Here is a 25,400-nt window from a genome sequence, read left to right as displayed (position 1 = left end):
ATTATAAGCTGTAGATCCTAACATCATTTACTTTTTTCTCTGTCCTATCCAATTTCCCTCAGACACTATACTTTGAAAGGTCATCAGAGGTCTCAGAAGTGAACAAGCAGATAACACCTTCCTGAAAAAAAAAAAGGATAAATAAACATTTGAGAAAGAAGTGGGTACACTTGTCAAATACTGCAGGAAAATTGAGTAAGAAGAGTCATGAAACAGTTCCGCTGGATTTACCAGTGAGAAAGCAACAGGTGCTTTTTGCCAGAGTAGTGTCAAGGAAGTGATGGGGAAAGAAAGGAGACCACAGTCGGCTGCAGAGTGTGCGGGAGGTGAGGAAGTGGACACTCAGTGTGTGAGCTGCTGTTTAAAGGGACTTGGCTATGAAGGGAATCAAAAAGCCCAGATGGCTAGTATGCACCTGGGCATGAAAAGGCAGAGGAGAATTTATCCCCAGCATATATAAATACACTGAAAATGTAGAACAAAACAATGACATGCATACACACACACACACACACACACACACACTCACACATCCCTACACAGCCCCTCTACCAGCCTCCAGCCTCCGCATTAAGTTACCTCCCCAATGAGTGGAGTGACTCCATCTGAACCATTCACCCATATCTTCATATCTGAACCCCTGTCATATGGGCCATAGGGTTTACTTGAGGAAGAGTTGTTAGAGATGGCTGGATCCTAAAAAGAGAAAAAATGCGATGGAGAAATTAGCTAGAAGCTGGAGGCACTGAAAGGAGACTGGGAACTGGGGAAGAAAGCAGAGCTGATGGGTGTATGATACAGAGGAGCAAATACCTAATTTTGGGCAAAGAGTGCAGTACATACCACAATGATGACAAGCTTCTGTCCATTATTGTGTAACTCCTTGACAAACTCAGGGAAATCTTTAAAATCCACTGGATCATAAGTGAAGTCCCTTCTCTCATCCATATAATCAATATCAGCATGCTGAACATCCTGAAAGAATACAGAAAGTCCACAATCAGCACCTAGGAATTTCCATGGTAAAATGAATCAAATTTTCATTGTTATTATTCAGGATACACAGCAAGTCTGTGCTGGGCTCTAAACAGAGTCCTGAGGCAGTTCCTGGCAACTGAGTGCTTCTTTTCCAATGGTGACTTCAAAAACACATGACCGGTTGGTTCCCTAAGGCTTGGTCGCATCCCTGCCAGCAGGTTAACTGCATCAATCATCCTGTCCTTGCCTGACACTCTGGCATTAAAAACCAATCTACTAATCTAACAAACAACACCAATTATGACAAATCGCTAAGACAATCAGACATATCCACCTAAGAAATTACCTAAATTTCACCCTATTCACAAGACAAAGAAGGGAAGAGACTGTCTCTCTCCCACATCTCCCACGTTTTACTACCCCATGTGTTATTTCGTTACTTCGCTTCTACCTCACATCTTTGTTGTTAATGCTATCCTAATGTTACCTGCACAAACAAAGTGAAGCCCAGGATAAAATGTACCCTTCTCTACAATCTAGGTGTCTTCTCCAAGGGAATAGAGCATGGGAGAGAAAAGGATTATTCTAGAGACTACTTAGCTTTGCCCTTTGCATCTCGTGTTAAACTTCATTCCCAATAGTACTCAATATAATAGATACAATCAAATTTAGCCATTCAAAGTACAAAAATATTTTATTACATATCCATACCATATACTTTTATTCACTTAAATGAAGCAGGTTTTGACATGTATACTGAACTCTGTTAATAGTGTTCAATTCCCTGTCATAACACTCCCTTTCACATCTCATGCCACTAGGCACCATTAACAGTTCAATTCTTTCATTTTCTGGATCACTTAAGAAGGAAATGTCTAGCTATATGTAAGGAAAAAATGACATAAAAAAAGAGATAGCCACCATGTTATTAGAGATTTGGGCTTGAAAACTAGTTCCTCTGGTTTTCTAAAATTAAATGGGATTTCTAATCCTTTTTTTTTTTTTTTCCTGGACAGAGTCTCATTCTGTCACCCAGGTTGGAGTGCACTGGTGCGATCTCAGTTCACCGCAACCTCCATCTGCCTGGTTCAAGCAATTCTTCTGCCTCAGCCTCCCATGTAGCTGGGGCTGCAGGCACATGTCACCGTGCCCAGCTAATTTTTTGTATTTTTTGTAAAGACAGGGTTTTCCCATTCTGGCCAGGCTGGTCTTGAACTCCTAAGTTTGTGATCTGCCCACCTCGGCCTCCCAAAGTGCACAGATTACAGGCTTGAACTACCACACCTGGCTGGGATTTCTAATCTTAAATGGAGTTCTAAGAGTAAAACGGAGTTGCTGAGATAACTAAAAAAGGCATCTAGCACACTGCCTGCCACGAGGGTTCACCGCATTGTAGCGCTCATTATTATGGTGGCTGTGTTCATTATCCTTTGGCTCAATCCTGCTTTTACCACATTTTCTGTTATCCCTCCTCCAACCAACCCCTACATGTGCAAAGCCATGTCGTGCTGGAGAATGAGTAGTGGGACCTACAGTCAACCTGACAGTGGATTCATGCACCCAAACGTCTTTATCTACCCTGACTTTCTGCAGCTAACCTGAGAGTGAATTCATCCAACCAAACACCTTCATGTACTCTGACTTTCTGTTTCCCCCATCTCCTCAGTGTTCCTAGGCCTTTTGAATCTCAATTCCATTAAGTACTTTCTTTTACACTTCATATTTATGGACTATCTTTCCACCAAATTACAAAATGTCTACTGAAGCTCTGCTTCACTTGCAAAATGACAACTCTACAGAGAAAGGCAAATTCTGTTTATTGCCAATTCAGTAGTAATGAAATACCAATGTTAGAACACATGGACCTAAAACTTGTTGTATTATTTTTCACATCCATGTAGTCATGCAGTATTAGTTCTGTCATCAACTATCTATATGGTCTTCGTCATGTTATTTCCCCTGACAGCCTCAGTTTACTATCTGTGCAAAAAATGATGCTAACCTGGATGGCTCATGGTTGCTCCAGTAATATGATTATTCCTAACTAAATTCATAGGGTCTAGAACTATTCCGCTTCCTCAATTTGTCTTCAAAACATCTGTTAATACATAGGTAGGGAGACTGGAGATTTGCTTCGTTCATTACCTGACACTAAACCTAAGATCTAAGAATTTAGACACAAAATCTTATGCCAGAATCTTAAAGGAATTACTAAAAATACGATACGACTTTTATGGTCAGTTCCTGCCATGACATTTTTGAGTCAAAACAAACCAAGAACGTGTGTAAGGCAAGAAAATCCCTACTGAGGAGCATTAAAATGATACAATTCAAGTTAAAGAGACAAATGCCTTGAAAACTCAAAAACACCTGTAAAATGTACTCAATACGGTAAGCACAAAAATGTTTACTAATAAAATACATAATAAGAAAAATAGAAACAAAAACAGATTGCCTGCCAACACATAATTGTGGTCTCCCAGTCTATTTCATACTATAAAGAACTGGTTCCTTGAAAAAAATGAGTTGTTCTTTTTCTTCAAGGGAATTTCTTTACTTTTGGAGAACTGTTGGAAGCCTTTCTTACATAAGGGAGTTGCGCTGCGCGATTTCTCTCCACGACTTCTCTCATATTTTCTAAGGTTCCATATTCGTAACGACTGAGGTGAAATCCAAGCGCCCAGTAGGAGGGAAGGGCTGGCCGCCCAATGAGCTGAAATAAATATGTTACATGAAAATTAGCAAATTCTGTTTTTAATAAAAATTTTTCGAAGCATTGGTTTCAACGCACCAAACATATTCCATTTCCCAACGGACTGATTCATTAATGTTAGAATGTTAGTCTGTTTTTCCAGCCCCTTCATAAATCTGGGAGGGTAAGGCCATTTGGGGCATCTTTATATTCTCTCACCTTTTTATAACATAAAAATGCTATACAGCAAGGTTCCATTTCATATATGAAATCTATTCTTTAATATCTCAAATTCATAACAGCAGATTTTTGTAAGTCACACTTGCACATGACATTTACTTTTTAAAAATATTTGCTGTTTAGGATTTCCTCAGTCATCATCATGACATTCTAAGTTTACCTCTAGATATTCTTGAACAACTTGCTCTGGAGTGTTTCCCAGGAACACATAGAAGTCGAGAATGCCCCCAGTGGTGCGGTAAGTGATGGCTGGCGCGGGCTGAAGGACAACCTCTTGAAAGATTAAAAATGAAGAAAATAAAAATCAGAATAGATTTTTGAATAGTAACTACCAAGTTTTAAAATAACACAGGATCACTAGCCATGTGAACATTAACAAAGTGATGCTAGTGCCTCACATTTTGAATACTGAGGGACAAATCCTGACCATCCAAGTTCACCCTCACAACGCCTGGCAGCCAAGGCATTTTTTCTGTGATAGATTTTAATAAGGTGACTGGAGTGTCTTAGTGCCTTGTGCCAGGCCCCAGGCTCTGGGGAAAAAGCAGCCAGGTTTATGAAAGCGTCCAGAATAAACCGCTGTGACATAAAAAAATTATTTCAGGCTGAAGGCATTTGAGTTACTGAAATCCCTGATGTGCCTAAAAGCAGAGTCTCCTAAAAGAACTCAGTAAAATGCAATTGTCATAAATCCACTCCAACGAGTACCTCTAATCTTCTCTGAGACAACAAGCACCATTCCCAGACAGACAGTGTCATAAGACTATAATATTCTTCCACCTATTCTCCTAAGGACCCATTTATCTTTCCAAAAAGTCACTTGCTCTCTCATAAGTGTCTTTCTCTCCTTCCCTTTCACCTATTAATTAAGCCCTAAGTTCTAATCTCCACTTTGAGTTACTCATCACTGAGAACTCCCGTGTGTATGTGCACTGCATGTGTAAATAAATTCTGCCTTTTCTATTGCTAATCTGTCTTCTTGCCAGCTTAATTTGCAGGCTCCCAAGAATTAACCCTAAGAGGTTAGAGAAGTTTTTCCTCTCTGACTTTCGCAACCACAGAACATGTCCCACCACATACCCCATCATTATTGTGAGAATATAATTCAACTAGACATGGAGGTAACTACCCTCAGTGAATCTCACATCAAACAAGAGCCAAACTAAAAAAAAGTCAGAGATTATATCATAAATTCAAAACTCCACTATGTGCCAATCACCATTCTCAAAATTTGTGTTATTACCTTTATTTGTATCTAGGAATAAAATGCCTCAAGAAATATTGCAATGTACTCTTTGGTCATAGGAACAACTCATACAGAGTATCTAGGATCTTGTGACCTTTCCCATTAAGCCTGACTCATCTTACTTTCTGGTTCCTTTCACCTACCTAAAACTATACAGTCCTTGTATTATATTATCTCAGTCTATTCTTAGGTTATTTGGTATTTTAAGTACCTTAGGACCATCTAAGATTCTATTAAAATCATCTTAGATTCATCTCTTAGATGTCCTAGAATCATCTTAGATCATTTGGAGTGCTTCTCAAATCTCTGTGGTGGAGAATCAGATCTTTTTTTTTTAATTTCCATTTCACTGTAAGCTGATATTTTCATAAAATAACACGGAAATGAATTGCTAGAAAAAGGTTCATGTGTGCAAGTGGAGGCTACAGCACTGCTTACTTGCCATTTCAATACTCATCTTACTATAGACCTGAAAAAGTCTGTGACCCATTCATGGACCACACTTTGAGGTGTACTGATTGAATGGATGACTCACAACTGAGAAGAGGTGTGGATCAATATCCTGCTCCCACCATCAGTCCTGGGAGATTCTGATACATCTTCTCTTTCCCTGTGGCAACTCATTGCTACTGGGATCTGCTGACTAAAAGGCTAAAGCTGGAGAAGAACACATTGGTGGAAACTATCTCAGAGTAGATTATAGAGAAGGATTAGCTCCCTCAACTTTATAACAGAAAATATTCCAACAGAAGCCACCAGATTCAGGAAAATCATAAGCTAGGAGAAAATCCCCTATTCATGGCTACCATGGATCAACAGGTAATGAAGTAGGGATGGCACGATTAGAGAACATATAAGGCCCTCCCTACACTATGGCTCAGTCACTCTTAAAGGGATCCATTCCTTTTATCATAGTGCCATAAGAAAGGACGGAAAATAACTCTTGTGCTTGTTTTTTTTTTTTTTTTTCATGAATATTCCTTTACCCATGGCATTGCTGTTCATCAGAAACACCCCAAAGGACAATCCACTAGCATCTTCAAGGCACAGGAAGAATGTCTGCGCACCATACAAATTAGTTCCATTCTGTAGAAAGATAATTAAAAACCAAAATTTACAACCAAGAGGTTTCAGAACCACACTGCAGGGTTGGTTTAGGAAATCAGTCTTAATCATGCAAGTATTTGACAGGAAATTCATGGACATAAAGGCACAATACATTTTTAAAAGGTGGGATCTATATCTAGTTGATGTTAACCAAGTGAACTCGTGTTTTCTTACAGAATGAGCCTGTTATGATCATTCATCTAGAAGGAATGTGAAGACTGTAATGTTTTTTAGAAAGTAGGAGGATAGGAATTTTAAAATTGTAATTTAAAAGAGCTCCCTTCTCAAAGAGGCCTGTCTTAATCTGACTTAACCTCATCAGCAAAAGCTCCATCAATATGCCTTAATATCAATCAGGCAACTAGATGGAGCTCTAGTCTTGGCTTGTCTTTGAGACTCCAGAACAGGAGTTCTCAACCTAGACTGCACCCCAAACCAATTAAAACAGCATCCTTGGAGATGGAAGCAGACATCACTATCATTTTTTAATTTCTACAGATAATTCCAACATGAAGTCACTTTTGAAAACCATTGCTCTGGAAAAGTATTTCTCAAAATTTGGTGTATCCACAAATTGCATGGGCATTTTAGTTAAATGTGTTTTGTTTTGTTTTGTTTTCAGACAGGGTCTCACTTTGTCGCCCAGACTGGAGTGCAGTGATGCAATCTCAGCGCATCACAACATCCACCTACCAGGCTCAAGTGATTCTCCTACTGCAGCCTCCCGATTAGCTGGGATTATTGGCACGTGCCACTACAGCCCAGCTAATTTTTGTATTTTTTAGTAGAGATGGGGTTTCCCCATGTTGGCCAAGCTGGTCTTGAACTCCTGCCCTCAAATGATCCACCCACCAACCTCAGCCTCCCAAAGTGCTGGGATTACAGGCATGAGCCACTGCATCCAGCTCTAAATGCAGATTTTAATTCAATAGGTAAAAGGAGGGACTGAAGGCCCACCTCTCACATGGTGGCTGCCCTGCTACATACACTCTTTGAGTAGCAAGGATCTGAGGCTCCGTAATGAAACAATCATCACCAAGTGCTCCTAGGTAAGCTGCTCTGACTCAACAGCTTTTCAGCTTGTCTGATAGATAAGTATATGTACAGAGAGCCTGGGCTTTAAATTAGACAGAGTAGGGATTCAATTCTTCCTCTGTTCTTACAAACTATTTTCCCATGAGCTATTAATTTGACTTCTCTGGGCCTCAGTTTTCTCTAACAAGAAATTATTATATTTTCTGGACTCCATAGTGAAATAGAAATATATATATATATACATATATGTATGTATATATATAAATAGCTGACTAATAAATTACTGCTGTAATTTCCTTCCATCCAGCCATTAATTCTGCTTAGTCAAGAAAGCCAAGCTGGGTACAGTGGCTCACACTTGTAATCCCAACATTTATGGGAGACCAAGGCAGGAGGATCACTTGAGCCCAGGAGTTCAAGACCAGCCTGAACAACATGGTGAAACCTAGTCTCTACAAAAAAAAAAATACAAAAAATTAGCAAGGCATGGTGGTACACACCTTTAGTCTCAGCTATTCCAGACAAACTGAGGTGGGAGGATCACCTGAGCCCAGGGAGGTTGAGGCTAAAATAAGTGGTGATTGCACCACTGCACTTCAGCCTGAGTGACAGTGAGACCCCATTTCAAAAAAGGAAAGAAGAAGAAAGGGAGGAGGAGGAGAAAGAAGAAAGGAGAAAGGAAGAAGAAAGGAAGAAGGAAGAAGAAAGGAAGAAGGGAGAAGAAAGGAAGGAGGAAGAAGAAGAAAGAAGAAGGAAGGAGAAGAAAGAAGAAGAAGAAGAAATAATAATGAAAAAGAAAGGCCCTGAACATGGAGTATTGCTAAGTCTAAAAAACAATGTCACTTCAAGGTCTAGCAGTCAAAATAAACAACAGCGGAAATACAATAAAACAATAATGACAACAAAACTCTGTCTATTCTTTCACTACCACAATCATTCTTTACAAAAAGAATGACTGTTTTGGCTGAGACTTTATCCTATTTTGATAATAAACCTGCCGAGTCAGTGATTAAAGGTGAACCTAAAAGTATGGAGATCACAATCAACTATTGTTCAGAGTACATATATTAATAATATCTTCTCCATATCTAGTTAGGAAAATATGAATTAGTTGGCATTTATTGAGCACTTTCTTTGTGGCAGACATTCTTCTAGATACTTTACATGTATGAGTTTATTTAATCCTCACCAGAACCCTAGCGAGATATTACTTCCATTTCATAGATAAGAAACTAGAGACAGAGAGGTAAGTAACACCCAGAACCACGTAACTGGTAAGTAGCAAGACTAGAATTCAAAGCCAGGTAGTCTCACTCTAAACTCTTAAACACTACACTGTAATACTAGAGGCGACCTTCAAGAATGAGACTATGACATTCAGTGGAAAGGGACCCATCTGAAAGCTTACACCATTGGGAGTTGTGTCCCTGTTAAATATGGGCCAGGTCTTCCAATTCATATCATGCCGGTACTGCTGGTGCACATGCTCTCCCAGGCCATACACATTAGCACTAGGCAGTCGAGAGGAGAGCTGTAAGAACTGGTCGGCAAACAGGAGGGGCCCAATGCCCGAGTCAAACCTAGGCAAGGTAGAGAACACAAGGATGGGTGAGCAAGCAGGTGGAGAGAGCATAACTGTTTAGAAAAGCATCCTTTGTATCTCAATGCCTCGGTAGCCCCCATTTATTCAGTCCCATTTGCCTTCCTGTGACATTTTTCTATGGACAACAAGAGATCAGGACTCCTTGAAGAAAGGGACCATGTACAAATTTCTTACAGTCGTCTCCCGGACCAGACACTCTACCACATGACCAGAACACTATACTTACAATGGGAGATGTTCAGTAAATATTTACTGGTGGACAGTTGATTATATATTACAGATGGAGGGGAAGAAAGGAAAAACTAAAGAGAAGCAATGATTATGCAAACAGAAGAAAGAAGAAGAAAGCCAGAAATATATATATATATATATATACACACACACACACACACACACATACACACACACACACACACACACACACACACACACACTTTAGGAGATAAAGGGTCTGGCCACTAATAGTGGACTCACAACCTTCAGGAATAGTGTCGAAACACTCCCTTCCTCAGGCTTACAGACCTCCCTTATCTGTAACCTTCCTACTTTGATCCTCAGATACGTTTCCAAAACTTACAAAACACGACTGTTGCTTCTTCTGGTCACTTTGATGCTAAATGGCTCTCTGGAGATGTCAACTTGGTAGGTCAAAGAAGCAGCAGCATTTCCACTGAAGGACTGCACGTGTTCATGGGGCACTTCATACCTGCTTTTAGTTTGGTCGGTCAACTGTACAGAGATAGAAGGAAAGCCAAAATAAAAACTTGTTGGAGCTTCCCAATATCCGTACTTATGGTACTGGAATCAGGCACTGATCATACTGACTTCATGTCTAAGATAGAGGTACTTCTTAAGTTACCAAATTCAAATGGTTCACCTTTGGGCATAAGTTAGTCTTTAGGTAGAAATACACACAGCACATCTGCAGAGATGGACTGATAGCTGTAATACTTCCCTATTTTACCTTCCTACCACATTCCACATGTTATCTAGAGTAAATAAATGGAAGCCAAATTCACTAGTAAGCTGTAATACATATTGAGGAAGTCACCACACTAAAGGAAGGCTATTCTGTGTATGTCTTTAACGTACAGGTGCTAATTAATAATGACAGTAGAGAAAAATACCTTCAGTAGCAATATTTTCTATTTTGTAGTAACTGCAGTGATCGGGTAGGGAACAAAAGCCTCTCAGCACATGTACCCCAGAACTTAAAGTATAATAAAATAAAAATTTCAAAGAAATGTAAACAAATTACAACCTTAAAGTGGAAACGGTTCGATGTCTGATATTCTGCTGTGAGAAGAACACTGTCAACACTGCTTCCAAACAGGGGTGAAGAAGGCAGATTTTTCAATCGGGCTGTGAATCCTAATATAGGAGAAAAAAAAAGATTTTCATAGTTTACTCTGCAAATTCTCAAATAATAACTACATAAAAATTAGGATACATGTCAAAGTGATTGATGAAAAAAAAAAAACCCCTCTATTTCTCAAAAGAAAGGAAGAGACAGATACATATCCCATGATATGAACACACTATCTATGGCAGATTCTGGAGCTAAATATCATCATTACATTATATAAAAATCTATGTCTCTCTTCTACAAAATCTGATTGAAAACCTCCCCGAATAAGCCTAACACTCATTCCACCAGCCCATCAGTCATTCAGTATTAATCAAACATTCTTTACATTCTCAGACCTGACATACATACACATAATTCCTTCCCAGTTATTTTCGTGTTGCATTAGAGGTGATTATATCCATTGATGCCATCTCCCTAATTAAATGGTAAACGAGGTGAGAGTTGAGACTTAGAACAGTCCATCAGGCCAAGAGCATCTGAAAGGCGAACATGACTCTTCCTTTATACTGAGAGCCTCCCTAAAGTGTCACCTTCTGCAATCCTCCAGAATGATCATCATTATGCTCTGTATTTTTTTTTTTTTTGAGACAGTCTCACTCTGTCACCCAGGCTGGAGTGCAGTGATGCAATCTTGGCTCACTGAAACCTCTGCCTCCCAGGTTCGAGCTATTCTCCTTCATCAGCCTCCCGAGTAGCTGCAACTACAGGCGTGTGTCACCACACCCGGCTAATTTTTGTATTTTTAGTAGAGACCAGGTTTTGCCATGTTGGCCAGGCTGGTCTCAAACTCCTGACCTCAGGTGATCCACCCACCTTGTCCTCCCCGGCCTCCCAAAGTGCTGGGATTATAGGTGTGAGCCACTGTGCCCAGCCTATGCTCTGCATTTTAGAGTAGGAGGAAGAAGAGGGGCTATTCATTCCATGAACACTTATATTGAATAGTAACTTTCATAACATGTTTATAAAATTGAAATATTTCCATTTCATAAAAAAACATAAAATTAGAGTTGGAAGTAGTCTGAGAGGTTACTGATTTCAAATCCCCCACTTTAAAAGGGATAAATTTGAAAACCAAAGTGATTAATGATTATTGCAGTCATGAAGATTCATAAAGGGGAAGGTAGAAAGAGAACATGGGGGCCAGGCGCGGTGGCTCACACCTGTAATCCCAGCACTTTGGGAGGCCAAGGCGGGTGGATCACGAGGTCAAGAGATCGAGACCATCCTGGTCAACATGGTGAAACCCTGTCTCTACTAAAGCTACAAAAAATTAGCTGGGCATGGTGGCGCGTGCCTGTAATCCCAGCTGCTCAGGAGGCTGAGGCAGGAGAATTGCCTGAACCCAGGAGGCGGAGGTTGTGGTGAGCCGAGATCGCGCCATTGCACTCCAGCCTGGGTAACAAGAGCGAAGCTCCGTCTCAAAAAAAAAAAAAAAGAAAGAGAACATGGTCTCTCAACTCCCAAGACAGAAAGTAATTTTTCCTTGGTGCCCACATAGATTCTAGTCCTTAATTAAGAGCAGTGCCCACCTTCTGTCATATGTGGTTATATGGCCCCACAGAGCAGAACTCTGCAGGCTGCCCCAGCTCTCCTCTGGGGGATACAGAGCCAGTCTCCAGAGGGTCTGGACCTCCTGCATCATGGCAGACTCTGGCTTACCTGCATTTGTGTTTACAAGGTCACCCTCCATGTGGTAGCCATGATTCTTGGAATAGTAGCACCAGGGAACACTTCCTGCTCCCTGGAGACTCCAGCAGCAGCCCCGTTGGTCACATGTGGCCTGAAACAAGAGGTTAAAGAAAGTCCATTTAGTTGTAGAACACTATCATTTATAAAGCACGAAACATCTAATTTGAGACTGTGGTATCAATAACCTCATTTTACAAGTAAGAAAACTGGTATTAAGAAAAGTTGTCCATATACCAACCAATGGCAGAGCTTCTCCCCACAATCAATTTTCTGACCAATGTCCTTCCTATGTAACAGTAGGGAAGCAAAATGCATTCTATATCTTTTATCACAAAAAACCTTATATTTAAATAGTCTAAACAATGATATATCACCAGTAATCCACAATTACAAATGGAACTTCATTTATATTGGCTTTGACCATCATTCTCAGTAAACTGACATAGGAACAGAAAATCAAACACCACATGGTATCATTCATAGGTGGGCGTTGAACAATGAGAACATGTGGACACGGAGGGGAGCGTCACACACCGTCAGTTGGGGAGGACTAGGGGAGGGACAGTGGGGGGTGGGGAGGGTGGGGAGGGATAATGTGGGAAGAAAATCAGATATAGGTGATGAGGGGAGGAAGGCAGCAAACCACCTTGCCACGTATGTACCTATGCAACAATTCTGCATGATCTGCACATGTACCCCAGAACCTAAAGTACAATTAAAAAAATAAATAAAATAAAAATAATATTTTGCAATCAACTTTATTCTGAAACCTTCTAATGTTGTTTTGACTTTTAAATATATGCATTACATGTATGCAGATTATACACATGTGAGGTATATGACATGTATACAGACTCTCAACTCCTCCAGAGGCAGAAAGTAGTCTTCCTTAACACCCAAATAGATTCTAACTCTTACCTAAGAAAAGTATGTGCCTTCTAACATAATTAATGATTGAATCAAGTGGAGACCGAAAGGAAGACAACTGCTTTCTCACACCAACTAAGTTGGGAGAAGCAATCAGGTTAAATACAGAAAAGGACAAAGAACTCTCTCCTCTTGAGTGTGGGCTGAATCAAGTGACTTGCAAGTAATAGAAACCAGAGAAAATAATAGGATGCTGCTTTCAAGATTAGATCACAGATTGAGGCTTCTGTCTTGCTTGCTCTCTTTCACTTTCTCTATTTGAGTCCTCGCTCTGGGAGAAGCGAGTTGTCATACTGTGGAGGGGCTCACATGGCAAGGAACAGAGGGAGGTCTCCAGCTAGTAGCCAGCAAGAAACTGGGGTTCTCAGTCCAACAACACCTGAAGAGCTGAATCCTGACAACAATTGCATGAGTGAGCTTGAAAACGACCATCCCACAGTCCTGGCAGGCACCTTGATTACATCCTTCCAAGAGACACTGAATCAAAGACACCTAGCCAAGCCAAGGTCAAGGAGCTGTCAAGTATTAAAGTATTAAAAAATACTTGTCATGTTAAGCCATTAAATTTTTGAATAATTTATTACACAGCAGTAGATAACTAATACTTCCTGCCAGATCATTTTACAAATTAATTACCTGAGGCCCAGAGTGGTAAAGCTTCACCAAGGTAAAGTGACCTGCCAAAGGTTACTCAGCTATTGAGAAGGCAAGACCAAAACTTAGTTCTCTCACTATCCTTTTTTTTTTTTTTTCTATACTCTGGTTTGAGTATCTCCAAGCACGTTTTCAGGAGTATACAGCTTTGCAAATGGTAAGAAAACTTTTTACTTATTTATATGAACAATGAAATTTAATCAAATGCTCTTTTTTACACTAATAGTCAATATGAGGAATAAAAAATGATGTCCATATGTGGTTTACACTGCTGTAGATCAGGTTGCACTGTGAACTCAACTTCAATCCACAGTTTAGTCTTTGTTTTTGCAAAGCCCACTCAGATGAAACCTCAGCATAAAAAGAAAAAAGTGTTGAAAAGGGTGTTAAGCATAATGGTTTTTGTACACAGGCAAGAGTTTAATAATTTTTCCATTAAACTGGAAAGGACAAAGATCAGAGTGGCCAAAAGAGCAAGGAATGTACACAGTCATCGTTGGCCAAGTCAAAAATGCCAGCCGCTACAGTAGAGCTGAGCCATTGGAAGAAGTGAGAGGAGACATGGAGCACGACCCATATAATAAGAGAACACAAAGTATGTAAAACCTAGGAAAACAGATTTAGAAAGATACTATGGAAAATGATGGTATGAATAGAATTAGGGCACACAAAAATAATTAGACCCAGGACACAAAATGCCCCTTCAAGTTGGCTATGACAATTAAAAATTTAAGATAAACTGCCAAAATAATAGAGAACATGTAACTACCAAAACAGTACTGAAGGAAAATTGTTTGGAGTTGGGGGGAGTGTGGAAATCCTCGATCCAAAAAATTAAGAAAAAAGACATGTTTATGGAAGAGTGGGGGTGGGGACTAGCACATAAACAGAATAAATAGAAGGCACAAAATGAGACCATAGAAAGAATGTGTCACGTCAACTATCACATGGTTTAAATATTTAAAAGACATAGATAGTCAGATTACATTTAAAGAAATAAATCCAACTAAATGCTTCTTACAGTTTACACATCCTCAACTTAAGCTCACAAAAGCACTAAAAGTAAAGGGGGAAAGCAAATATGTAAAAAGAATGCCAGCCAGGCGCGATGGCTCATGCCTGTAATCCCAGCACTTTGGGAGGCGGGTGGATCACTGGAGGTCAGGAGTTTGAGATCAGCCTGGCCAACACAGTGAAACCCCGTCGCTACTAAAAATACAAAAATTAGCCAGGCGTGGTGGCTTGTGCCTATAGCCCCAGATACTCAGGAGGCTGAGGCAGGAGAATCCCTTGAACCCGGGAGGTGGAGGTTGTAGTGAACCACTGCACTGCAGGCTAGGTGACAGAGTAAGAGAGTAAGACTCCAAAAAAAAAGCTAGACTTGAAGTAAAAATTCATTATTAGAAAGACATAGAGTCAGTACATGATGATTAAAGTTCCAAGATATTACAGCTCAACCATGATATATACCTAATAATAAAGACTCAAAATACATACCAAAAAAGTTTAAAGAATCACAAGGTAAAATTAAAGGAGATAGTACATAACAGAATATTTTAAGAGCACCCACAGTAATTGGTGGATAATTTACATAAAAATAGAAAGATATGTTACTTTTTATATAACAGCTATACAGGTTCTTTCACCAACATGAAGAGGAAGAGTGAACAGAATTCTGAGATAGAGAGAAGCCAGATCCTGAAGACACTGCTTAAGAGTCAATCAACCTCTGCCCTACCCTAATCCTTTCCTCCTCCAATTCCCAATGTTTCTTAACACTTAAAAGAGAGAGGAGAGGAGAAATAAAGAAAGTACTTTATGTCAAAAGCAAACATGAAACAAAAAGCATAACTAGAGCCCAGTCTTATTCACGAACATAAATGCAAATGCCTATAAGAAAAAGCACAGAAAGCATTAACAACAGAAATCAGTAACACATTAAATGAATAACGAACAAGTGGTGTTTTCTCCAGAAATAAGGAGATCCTTTAATAGCAAATCTATTTGTGTAATTCATAATAAAAACTTATTAAAGAAAGTATACCATATAATCATTTGAATTAATCAGCTATTATAATAAAATTCTTAATCAACTTGGAATGAAAAGCAAATTCCTTAATTTGATAATGGATAGCCACCAAAACTGTACAACAAGTATCTTACTAAATGATAACGTATTAAAAGGATTCCCTTTAAAATCAGAAGAAAAAAAAGCCCTAAGTAACGAATGACTATGACTGCTTGTAATTTAAAAATATATTGGAGGTCCTAACAATTCAAGAGGACAAGAAAAGACGGAACATGTACAAGACTGAAAACAATAGGGCCAAATAATCATTACTTCCAGACAAAATATTGTCTACATAGAAATCCAAGAAAATGTATAGAAAAAATAGAATAAATAACTCCATTATTATATTAGATTCTTTTTTCTTATGAAATCTATAACTTTTTGATTTTTGCCTTCAGGCCTTTAGTCTTCCTGTAATTGTTTTTGAGATACAATGTAATATGGGAATATATAGCTATCAAAACATAAGCCACAAATGTTGATAGGATTGACTCTATTAAAATGAAGAGCTTTTCTTCATCAAGACAGTATAAAAAAGATGAGCAAAGCCTCATAACAGTAAATATTTGCAACATATATGATAAGAATTAGAATCTAGAATCACATGAATGAACAAAGAAGAAACTTGTACACATCAAGAAAATAAACATCTCAATATCAAATTAGGCAAGACAGAAAAGAAATTCACAGAAAAGAACTAAATGAGAGATGTTCACCAGCATCAGGATTGAGAAAAGTTAGCACTGAAATCACAACAAAATACTATTTTATAATCCCCAAATGGCAAAACTTTAAAAGACTGTTAATTCCAAATGTTACTGAAGATGCAGAGAATGATACTGAGATGGTAAATTAGCACAGCCACTTTGGAGATCAATTTGATAATGTCTAGTAAACTTGAAGATATATATTTAAAATCACAGAGATGCAAGTAAAAAACACAAAGATATTCAGAATGGGACTGATGTAACCTCAAGATATTGGAGGAAAACTAATTTTTATATCTGTGGAAAGAGTGATTTTGATTTCTTTTTGCTGTAAAATTGATATACAATTTTATACAATTGTGTACCAATTTTACAGCAAAAGCAAATGAACTAGAGATACCTATCAACATAGTTAAATCTCACAATGTTAAGTGCATAAACAAAAATGCGTTTTGTTTATAGGCCACACATATCTATTATTTACAAGTATACATGGAAGTAGTAAAGGTCGAAAGGAATGCATGGTAAATATCAATCTCACAACTATGGTTATGCTAAAGAGGATGAAAGAAAGGGTAATAATACAACAGGAGTATGCAGGGGACTTCATCTCTGCTGATAATTTATTTCTTAAGCTGGATAATGGTTATACATATATTTTTGTATATCTTAAAGATTTATTATCTCAAAGAAGTTAATGCTATATAGAAAAAAAAGCAAAACCAAGATGAAAATAATATAGAACTGCCTGTTTTCTCGACTCCTCATCTTTTATCAAGTCCCAAATGTGCCATTATCTTTCAAGCTTTCATATACTGGATTACCAAGAAGACTATAATCATCATGCCTAACAACATAAACAAACGGACTAAAAACATTCCATATTTTGTCAAAATCCCTTCCAACATGACAACCTACAGAACTGCTGAAAAATGTACAACTTTGCACATTGTGTCAAACACATTTTACTATACTCTCAAACTATGGTCCCTGTCAGAATCACCTTGAAAATTCAGTAAAAGTATAAAAGCCCAGGCTCTATCCTCCTTCACTGAACCTGGAAGGCTGAGGTTTTTATTAGCTCTCTAGGTGATGCTAATACAGAACAATGTTTGAAAACCACTGCCCTAGACCCCTGGTTATTGACATGAGCTGCACATTTGGATCACCTAGCAAGTTACCAAAATAAGCAGGCCTGGGATCCACTCCTTACGAATTAAATCAGAATTTCTGGGACAGAACCTGGGAAATACATAAAAAGAGAAGCAAACAAAATGTAGTAAAATGAAAACCACTAAATGATAATCCAGGATTCCTACTGTTACAGGAAAACAGAAAAGGCCTAGTTCCTTGCTGTGCTGATCAGTGTAATGGGTAGAGCGAAGAACCAAAAGAAACCTAAAGGGATCTGTCACAGACTTTCTCTCCTAACACATTTTCCGTAGTAAGCATGTGGGCCTTTTAGTTTTAAAAATATTTTCTCACATATTTTTATATAAAAAAGAGAAATAGCTACCCTATTCTAAAAGTGAAATCAGTTATCAACCAGAAACTTTCTTAGAAGTAACTCCCTATGCCTTTCCACAATGTGGGGTGAAAATAATTGATAAGAATACAGGTGCCTTGAAATGCATAAACCATTAGGTCATTAGGAAGCAACAGATCTAAGATTTAAAAAAAAAAAAAAAAAAAAAAAAAAAAAAAAAAAAAAAAAAAAAAAAAAAAAAAAAAAAAAAAAAAAAAAAAACAAAGCAAAGTTACCAGGACAAATGCAAACTGCTTAAAAGGACATGATCCCAGACTGAGGGAGAGTCAGCCTGAGTGAGTCAGTGGCATCAACCATTTCTTGCCACTGGATGGGGAACAGAAGGAGCTCCTTCCAATTTGCATTAGACCTTAGTAACTTAGCTCTGCTACCTACCCTATTCCCAGTGCTGACTCCTCTGACCTGTGCCACCCTATCCTGTTCTGTTCTGTCCAGTTCACCACAGCCTTCACCATGAACAGCAACCTTTATGCTACTCTGAAAAAAAAAAAAAATAAGCATTCCCCTGCAGTTGTTTAAAATGGCCATCATGAAGACATTTGCATCAACAGGTGGACTCTGTTGCTGTTCCCATTGAATCTGGGCCAGCCTGAGGCTGATTTGATCAACAAAACGCAGCAAAAGTGATGCTATGCCAGTTTAGGTGTGGTATTTAAGAGAACTGGAAGCTTTCACCTCTGTCTCTTGCAGCACTGAGCCACCATGTAAGAAATTCAGCTACCCTACTGGAGAGAGTAGCAAGAGAGACTCTGAGACTATGTGGAGGGGAAGAGGATGCCATTAGCCTTACAGCCATTTTCACCAAGGTACCATGTATGTAAGTAAAGCCACTTTGAAATCTACAGACCAGATCAGCCACCAACTAAATACCACCATACCATTTAATCCCAGTAAATACTATGTGGAAAGAAAAACCATTCATCCAAACACGGCCAGACTCTCTAACTTATAAAATCTCTAGATAAAATAAAACAATTGTTGTTGCAAACCGCTAAGTTTGGGTAGTTTGTAATGCAGTAGACAAATGGAGAAGTTGTGCTCTAAGAAAACAGAAGTCTAAGAAAATAGGAGACTTCAGGTAATTTTAGTTAGGCTGGTGCTATGGTTGCAATGTGTCCCCTCCAAAATTCAGGTGTTGCCAATATGATATTATTGACAGGTAGGGCCTTTGAGACGTGATTAGGCCCTGAGGCCTCCTCCCAGACAAAGGGAATAAGGGGCCCTTCTAAAGGGGCTAGATGGAGAGAGTGTGCTGTCTCTTGCTATCTGCCTGCCACCATGTGAGAATGCAGCAAGAAGGCCCTCACAAGATGCCAGAACCTTGTTCTTTCCAGTCTCCATTCATAACTGTGAGAAATAAATTTCTGTGTTTGATAAATTACCTAGTCCAAGGCCAGGTACGGTGGCTTACACCTAGTAATCCCAGCATTTTGGGAAGCTGAGACGGGTGGATCACAAGGTCAGGAGATTGAGACCATCCTGGCCAACATGAAACCTCGTCTCTACTAAAAAAAAAAATAAATAAATACAAAAATAAGTTGGGTGCAGTGGTGCATGCCTGTAATCCCAGCTACTTGGGAGGCTGAGGCAGGAGAATCACTTGAACCAGGGAGCTGGAGGTTGCAGTAAGCCAGGATCACACCACTGCACTCAAGCCTGCGGACAGAGCGAGACTCCGTCTCAAAAAATAGATACAGATAGATAGATAGATAGATAGATAGATAGATAGATAGATAGATAGATTACCCAGTCTCAGGTATTATGTTATAGCAGCACAAAAGAACCTGATGTCGTGAACAACAAAGGTGGAACCAGAAAGTCTCCACATGAAGAAAATGAGTAGAATGAGATGAAGTATCCCATCTTCAAATAGAGCAGGAATTTTAGAAGTTGAAAGCATTTGATGACAAAGGAATTTCAGATCACCCTCTATTCATCAAAATGTTCCCTAGCTCTTTTTATATGCATTAAGTTTGAACAAATGAATGAATAAAATTAGTCTTAACTCAGTGAAAAATCTTAATTGTAGGCTATTTTATAATATGTGCATCTTGAGTCAGGTTTTCAAATTCAGTTTGTTAGGTTGGCCACTTCATTTAACCTCATGGTAAAATCTAACAGCAAAGACTTTTAAAAACAAACTTGCTACCTTTACCATTCCTTTGATCCAGTCTTTCTAGTCCCCTAAATCAGACTGTCCTGAATTTTCAGAGAAACATTTGCCAGAATCTTTGAGATCACTATTCTAAAATATTTTGAGATTAGTATAGTTTTCAATAGCCATTTGTTTAATGAGTACGTTTAGCTGAGCACACACTATCTCATTTTATTTAGAAGGATTTAACAGTTTATCAGAAAATGTGACTTAATGATCAAGTCAAAGACCTTTCCAGAAGCAAAGCCTGGGTGGACTGAGTAACCCAATAACCTGGCTCCCCTTTCATCCCCCTACTTGTCCAATGGCTACACTATTATTTCAAGGTGCTAAACATAAACTTAAGGCTTTTAAGACTTTTAAGTTTTTATCTGAGCTCACCACTCTTCCTAGCACCATATAATGGCTTTTTTTTTCTTTTAAGCTTCATTAGTAAAGGAGTATAATCTATTTTTTTAAATATGTTTTTTATTTTACTTTAAGTTCTGGGATACATGGCTCTTAACTGATGTTGTGTAAACAGAGTAATTTTAAGGGTGAAGACTCACAGTGATCTTGGCAAAATGCAGTATCTTTCCTGCTATATCATAAAACACGATCCATTAAACACATTGATAACAAACAGGAATTTGGAAAGGATATTATAAGCCAAATAAATAAGTAATACATAGATAATTACCAAATGTGTTTGCTGTAAAAGATGACAAAGCTTCTGAATAACCAATATGGTAACCTCTCAAATTATTCAGATTACCATTAATGTTATTGTTGTCCTTGGAAAACACTTCATTGTGAATTTCTCTCAGCTTAACTACTCTGCAATGTTTACCTAGGGCATGTGGGTTTATCTTTAAGCATGTAACCTGCTCTCCCATGTTTACAAAGTACTTTAAAGCCCTGAAAAATCAAAGCATTTAAAAGTATTAACTATCATTTCTTTCCTAAACTGGATATCTGCAATTTGATTAAATATTCCTGCTTCCTGCCATCAATGGGATCTTTCAACTCTGAGTTCTGGAATTGAGGATAAAAGACTTCATCAAAGAAATGGAAAGGATTTTAGAATTCAAAGATTAGGAATAAGTGTAGAGAGTTGTCTTTAAAATCTGCATAGAAGTATAGCCTAAGTGAAACTATAGAGACACGGAGGTTAACTTGGGTCTGATACAAGAGTGTTTCAACTTGACTCAACATGCAGTAATAACCCACTATATGTACTGGAGTTGGGTAGAAATAATAACAAAAGTTGGATGTGAAAAAGAGCATTTCTGGCTGGGCGCAGTGGTTCACGCCTGTAATCCCAACACTTTAGGAGGCCAAAGCAGGTGGATCACTTGAGGTCAGGAGTTCGAGACCAGCCTCACCAACATGGCAAAACCCCATCTCCACTAAAAATACAAAAAATTAGCCGGGCATGGTGGCATGCACCTATAATCCCAGCTACTCAGGAAACTGAGGCAGGAGAATTGCTTGAACCTGGGAGTCAAAGGTTGCAGTGAGCTGAGATCCTGCCATTGCATCACTCCAGCGTGGGTGACAGAGTAAGACTCTGTAGCAAAAANAATTCTAATAATGCGTGGAATGAAATGGATGGGAGAAGTGGAATTCAGAAGGGATGCCAGGAGGCACCTAGAGCAACCCAAACATGAGGAAATGATGATCTAGGGGTGGCAGTGAGAATGGAAATGAAATGCTTCTTCTGGAAAAATACTGTTAAAGAAAAATACATGAAATACTGGCCAAAGGGATTGAAGGGATGAACCAATCAAAAGTTCTGGTGTTTCTGCCTCAAGAAAAAGAAGCTTAATAGAACTGCTAACAGAAATCTGGTAGCTGGGAAGGAAAAGCAGTTTTGGTCAGGAGGTAATGAGTTCAGCTGATGTGATAGGAAGGCATTCAGTGAAGATGCCCTCTAACCAGCTGCAAGCCCAGAACTAAAAATCTGAACTAGAGTTAGATAATTGATCTGTGAAGGGGACTCCTAGAGTCCATTCTCTCCAAAAAGAGTCTCCCAAGGGTACTCAGGGTGTCAGAGTGGTTTTATACATTACTTCCTTCTGTACTAGAAAAGGACTCCCTCCCATAATTGGGAGAATGAAACAATGGTATTTACAACCAAGAATCATCTGCAGAGAAATTTATTCTTTTAGTTCTTTGACATGTAATCTTGGAGGACAGATGATAAGAATGATAAAATCATATGGCAATGGCTTCAACAAAAGAACATTCTGCCTAGCCTGTCTGTTGTGCTTATAACTTCTTCCCACCATTCTCTTCCAGCTATATTCGTTTTAGTATGACATCATACAAACATATCATTATGCATCATCTCAGCTCTCAACAATCTGGATCAGCATACAGTTCTCAGGATTCATAAAACATGCAACAAAATGCCTAAGTTATACCATCTACAAGAAAATGGATCATTGAAAGTGCCATTATTTCTCTTTGGCTGAGCAAAAAAGCATGCCAATTAACAAATGCCAACAGTATAGAGTAATTCAGTTGGGTATGACATGTAAAAAAGCCAAAGACCATTTATTGAACTGCAATTTCGATACCACAGTTTTTTATTGAAAGGTCTTAATAAAGCACCAAAGAAACATTACTGTGGCATATCTGAAGTCCACCAGTATCCAATCACAAGATGGAGAGTTGCAGGAGCCTGACAAGTACGGAAGGCGTGACAATCTACGTGAGCTTCCAAGTAATTAGTGAGCTATTGAGTACAGCTCAACTGAGCTATTGAGTAACTAGCACATGTGACAGGGAAAGTAAATGCGTGTGCATCAACTTTCTGTAAATTAGGCATACCCAATATAGGGTATGTGCAAAGTGCTTTATATCATCATAATCAGCTGGACTTAGAGCCGATAATCTAGAAACACTGGCCTAAAGTAAATGCCCAGGTATCTGCGCTATCTTTAATCTGAGATTAATTACCTTCTTCCTTCAAAAACATATCTCTTGAAACTTTGCCCTTATTTAACATAATCTTTTGTGAATGTGTATGAATTTTTACTGTAGCTCTTAGATGAGCTTTGGAAATTCTGAAAGGAGAAGGAGAGACGTACAGGGCAAGAACAGAGACAGAAGGAACTAGTAATCATGTAGTGTTGCCATATAAAAGACAAATAACATTTTTAGCAAGTAAGCCCAAAATCTTTCATGGGACACACTTATACTAAAAGTTTATTCACTGTTTTTCTGAAATTTGAATTTAGGTGGGAAACTGCACTTTTATTTGCTGAATGTGGCAACCCAGCGGAATTTTCCAGGTCTTCCTTTCCCGAAGCTGCACTGTCATACAAACATGGATACAGGTTAGTTTGCCCAAGCCATAACGGCTGCAACATAAACAACTCTCTTAAGAGTTACTAATGAGGAAAACCAAAACAAAACAAAAGCCAAAAAATAAACTATCAAGTTGCATAAATTCTTAAATGAAAACAAAATTCATAACTCAAACCTTTGTTGGTGGCTGGTCAGGAATGCAATTAATTCGTTCCAATTCATTTACCACTGGACATTCAGCAGAAACAGGAGTGGTACCAGATGTTCCACGATCTGGGGTACTAACTGTCCCAGGATGTGTGGAACCAATTGTACTCCCAACTGGAGTACCAGTTGTCCCAGGATCTGGGGCTATACCAAAAGCAAACATAAAATGACCATTAGACAAATTTAATTTCACATACATTCAATAGTTCTCAACACCTCCAATTAACTCCACTACTGAGTGGGTGTCACTCTGATGACCTCAAAATTTATACATTCACTTTATAAAATGTCACTTTGTTCCTACAGACTGTATTTACTTCTGGTGTATCTCTATATCACGTCCTTCTACTCCCAACTCCTTCCCTTACAAGATAGTACGCACAAGAGCAAGGACTCCACCTTTAAACTAGAAGCTCATGAAGGTGAGAACCACCCTTCCTTTACTCTAGAAGTCAGTAAACTATGGCCTTCAGGCCAAATTAGGTTGAATCCTGGTTTATAAACAAAGTATTACTGGAACATTACACATATGCACATTACACATTATACACATTACATACTCGTTTGTTTTTAGCTGCTTTGTGCTGCAATAGCAAAATTAAGTCATAATGGCAGAGTCTGTATGTCCCACAAAATCTAAAATATTTACTATCTGGTCCTTTACAGTAAAGTCTGCAGACCTGTGATCTGATCCTTTACTTCCAACCTTAGCAGCAAGGGCACACAGAACATGTGCCCTTGTCTAAGTGCCATCCTAGTCACAGTAACTTCAACTTTGCTTGCCAAGTCAACAGTCAATCCCTGAGACAAAGAATGCTTCTGAGCAATGCCATTTTTCTGTAAATACAAAGTCCTATATGACAAAAGATGTAAAGGGAGCCCACCAGTCTAAAAACTGACAGCTAGGACTTACCTAAGAACTAGAGAACTTTGATTTCCGATTTAAAAACCACTAAATTGAAAAGGTATTTTTATTGTATCCTAAAATAAGAGGTGAGCATTCTTAAAGGTACTCTGCAATAAATTAATAATTATATTAAAACAAAACAGTTAGGCTTTTGATTGGTTTTCTTTTCATTGGGGGTTTCAAATTCAAATTGTGCCAATGTCTGCATAATGGTTTTGGTCACATCCTCAGATTCACATAATTTTAAGAGTTGAGCAATCTTTGGGTTTTTCTACAAGAAGTAGAAATTGTTGTGACCAGGGATGGGGCAGGAGGGGCAGAGAAGCCACAGGTTGACACTTGATTGCCTGGTTCTCCTAGGAAATTGCACCTAGATGAATCAGATAAAAAATCATGGATAACTCAGCATAATCCAGCTCCTTTTGGGGATATAAAAATTCAATAAACAAAAAAACTTTGGTTATATGGGGGTCTTCATAAGTCCATGAAAAATATGTATTATGAAAAAGCTATGTATAAATCTCAAATATTTTTGGTACTAAAATAAACTCACAGTAAATTGTTACAACATGTCTGAATAGGACCTAGCTTGAGGCATTAGAAAAGATAAGACATCAATTTGAAAAGAGCACCTATCAGAGCAACATAAATCCTGCTAAAATTGAAGCAAGAACAAACATCAAATTTACGGAGAAGCTTGAGTGGAAAAATGGTGAAATCACTGATACTTACAAAAAGTTTATAGGGACGATGCCCCCAAAGAAATCAGCAGTTTACAAAGGAATAACTCATTTTAAGAAGGGCCATGCCGGGCGCGGTGGCTCAAGCCTGTAATCCCAGCACTTTGGGAGGCTGAGGTGGGTGGATCACGAGGTCAAGAGATCGAGACCATCCTGGTCAACATGGTGAAACCCCGTCTCTACTAAAAATACAAAAATTAGCTGGGCATGGTGGCGTGTGCCTGTAATCCCAG

General features: G+C 38.7%; 1 protein-coding gene across 1 annotated transcript in view; it reads right to left on the bottom strand.

Annotated features, from left to right (window-relative positions):
* Positions 1 to 25,400, bottom strand: part of MGAM (maltase-glucoamylase) — a gene marked incomplete at its 3' end in the record, with an annotated part of 76,465 nt that overhangs the window by 40,414 nt on the left and 10,651 nt on the right. The window contains exons 3-12 of the mRNA XM_017499781.2: positions 23,489 to 23,664; positions 11,930 to 12,050; positions 10,163 to 10,272; positions 9,479 to 9,630; positions 8,707 to 8,878; positions 6,143 to 6,242; positions 4,071 to 4,183; positions 3,566 to 3,691; positions 844 to 975; positions 580 to 696 (exon numbers count right to left, since the gene is read on the bottom strand). Of these exons, the coding sequence (XP_017355270.2) occupies positions 580 to 696; positions 844 to 975; positions 3,566 to 3,691; positions 4,071 to 4,183; positions 6,143 to 6,242; positions 8,707 to 8,878; positions 9,479 to 9,630; positions 10,163 to 10,272; positions 11,930 to 12,050; positions 23,489 to 23,664 (1,319 nt within the window). The remainder of the gene's footprint in view (positions 1 to 579; positions 697 to 843; positions 976 to 3,565; positions 3,692 to 4,070; positions 4,184 to 6,142; positions 6,243 to 8,706; positions 8,879 to 9,478; positions 9,631 to 10,162; positions 10,273 to 11,929; positions 12,051 to 23,488; positions 23,665 to 25,400) is intronic.

This window comes from Cebus imitator, unplaced genomic scaffold (assembly GCF_001604975.1).
Source record: "Cebus imitator isolate Cc_AM_T3 unplaced genomic scaffold, Cebus_imitator-1.0 Scaffold260, whole genome shotgun sequence".
NCBI lineage: Eukaryota > Metazoa > Chordata > Mammalia > Primates > Cebidae > Cebus > Cebus imitator.
This window is presented reverse-complemented; position numbering and strand designations above follow the sequence as displayed.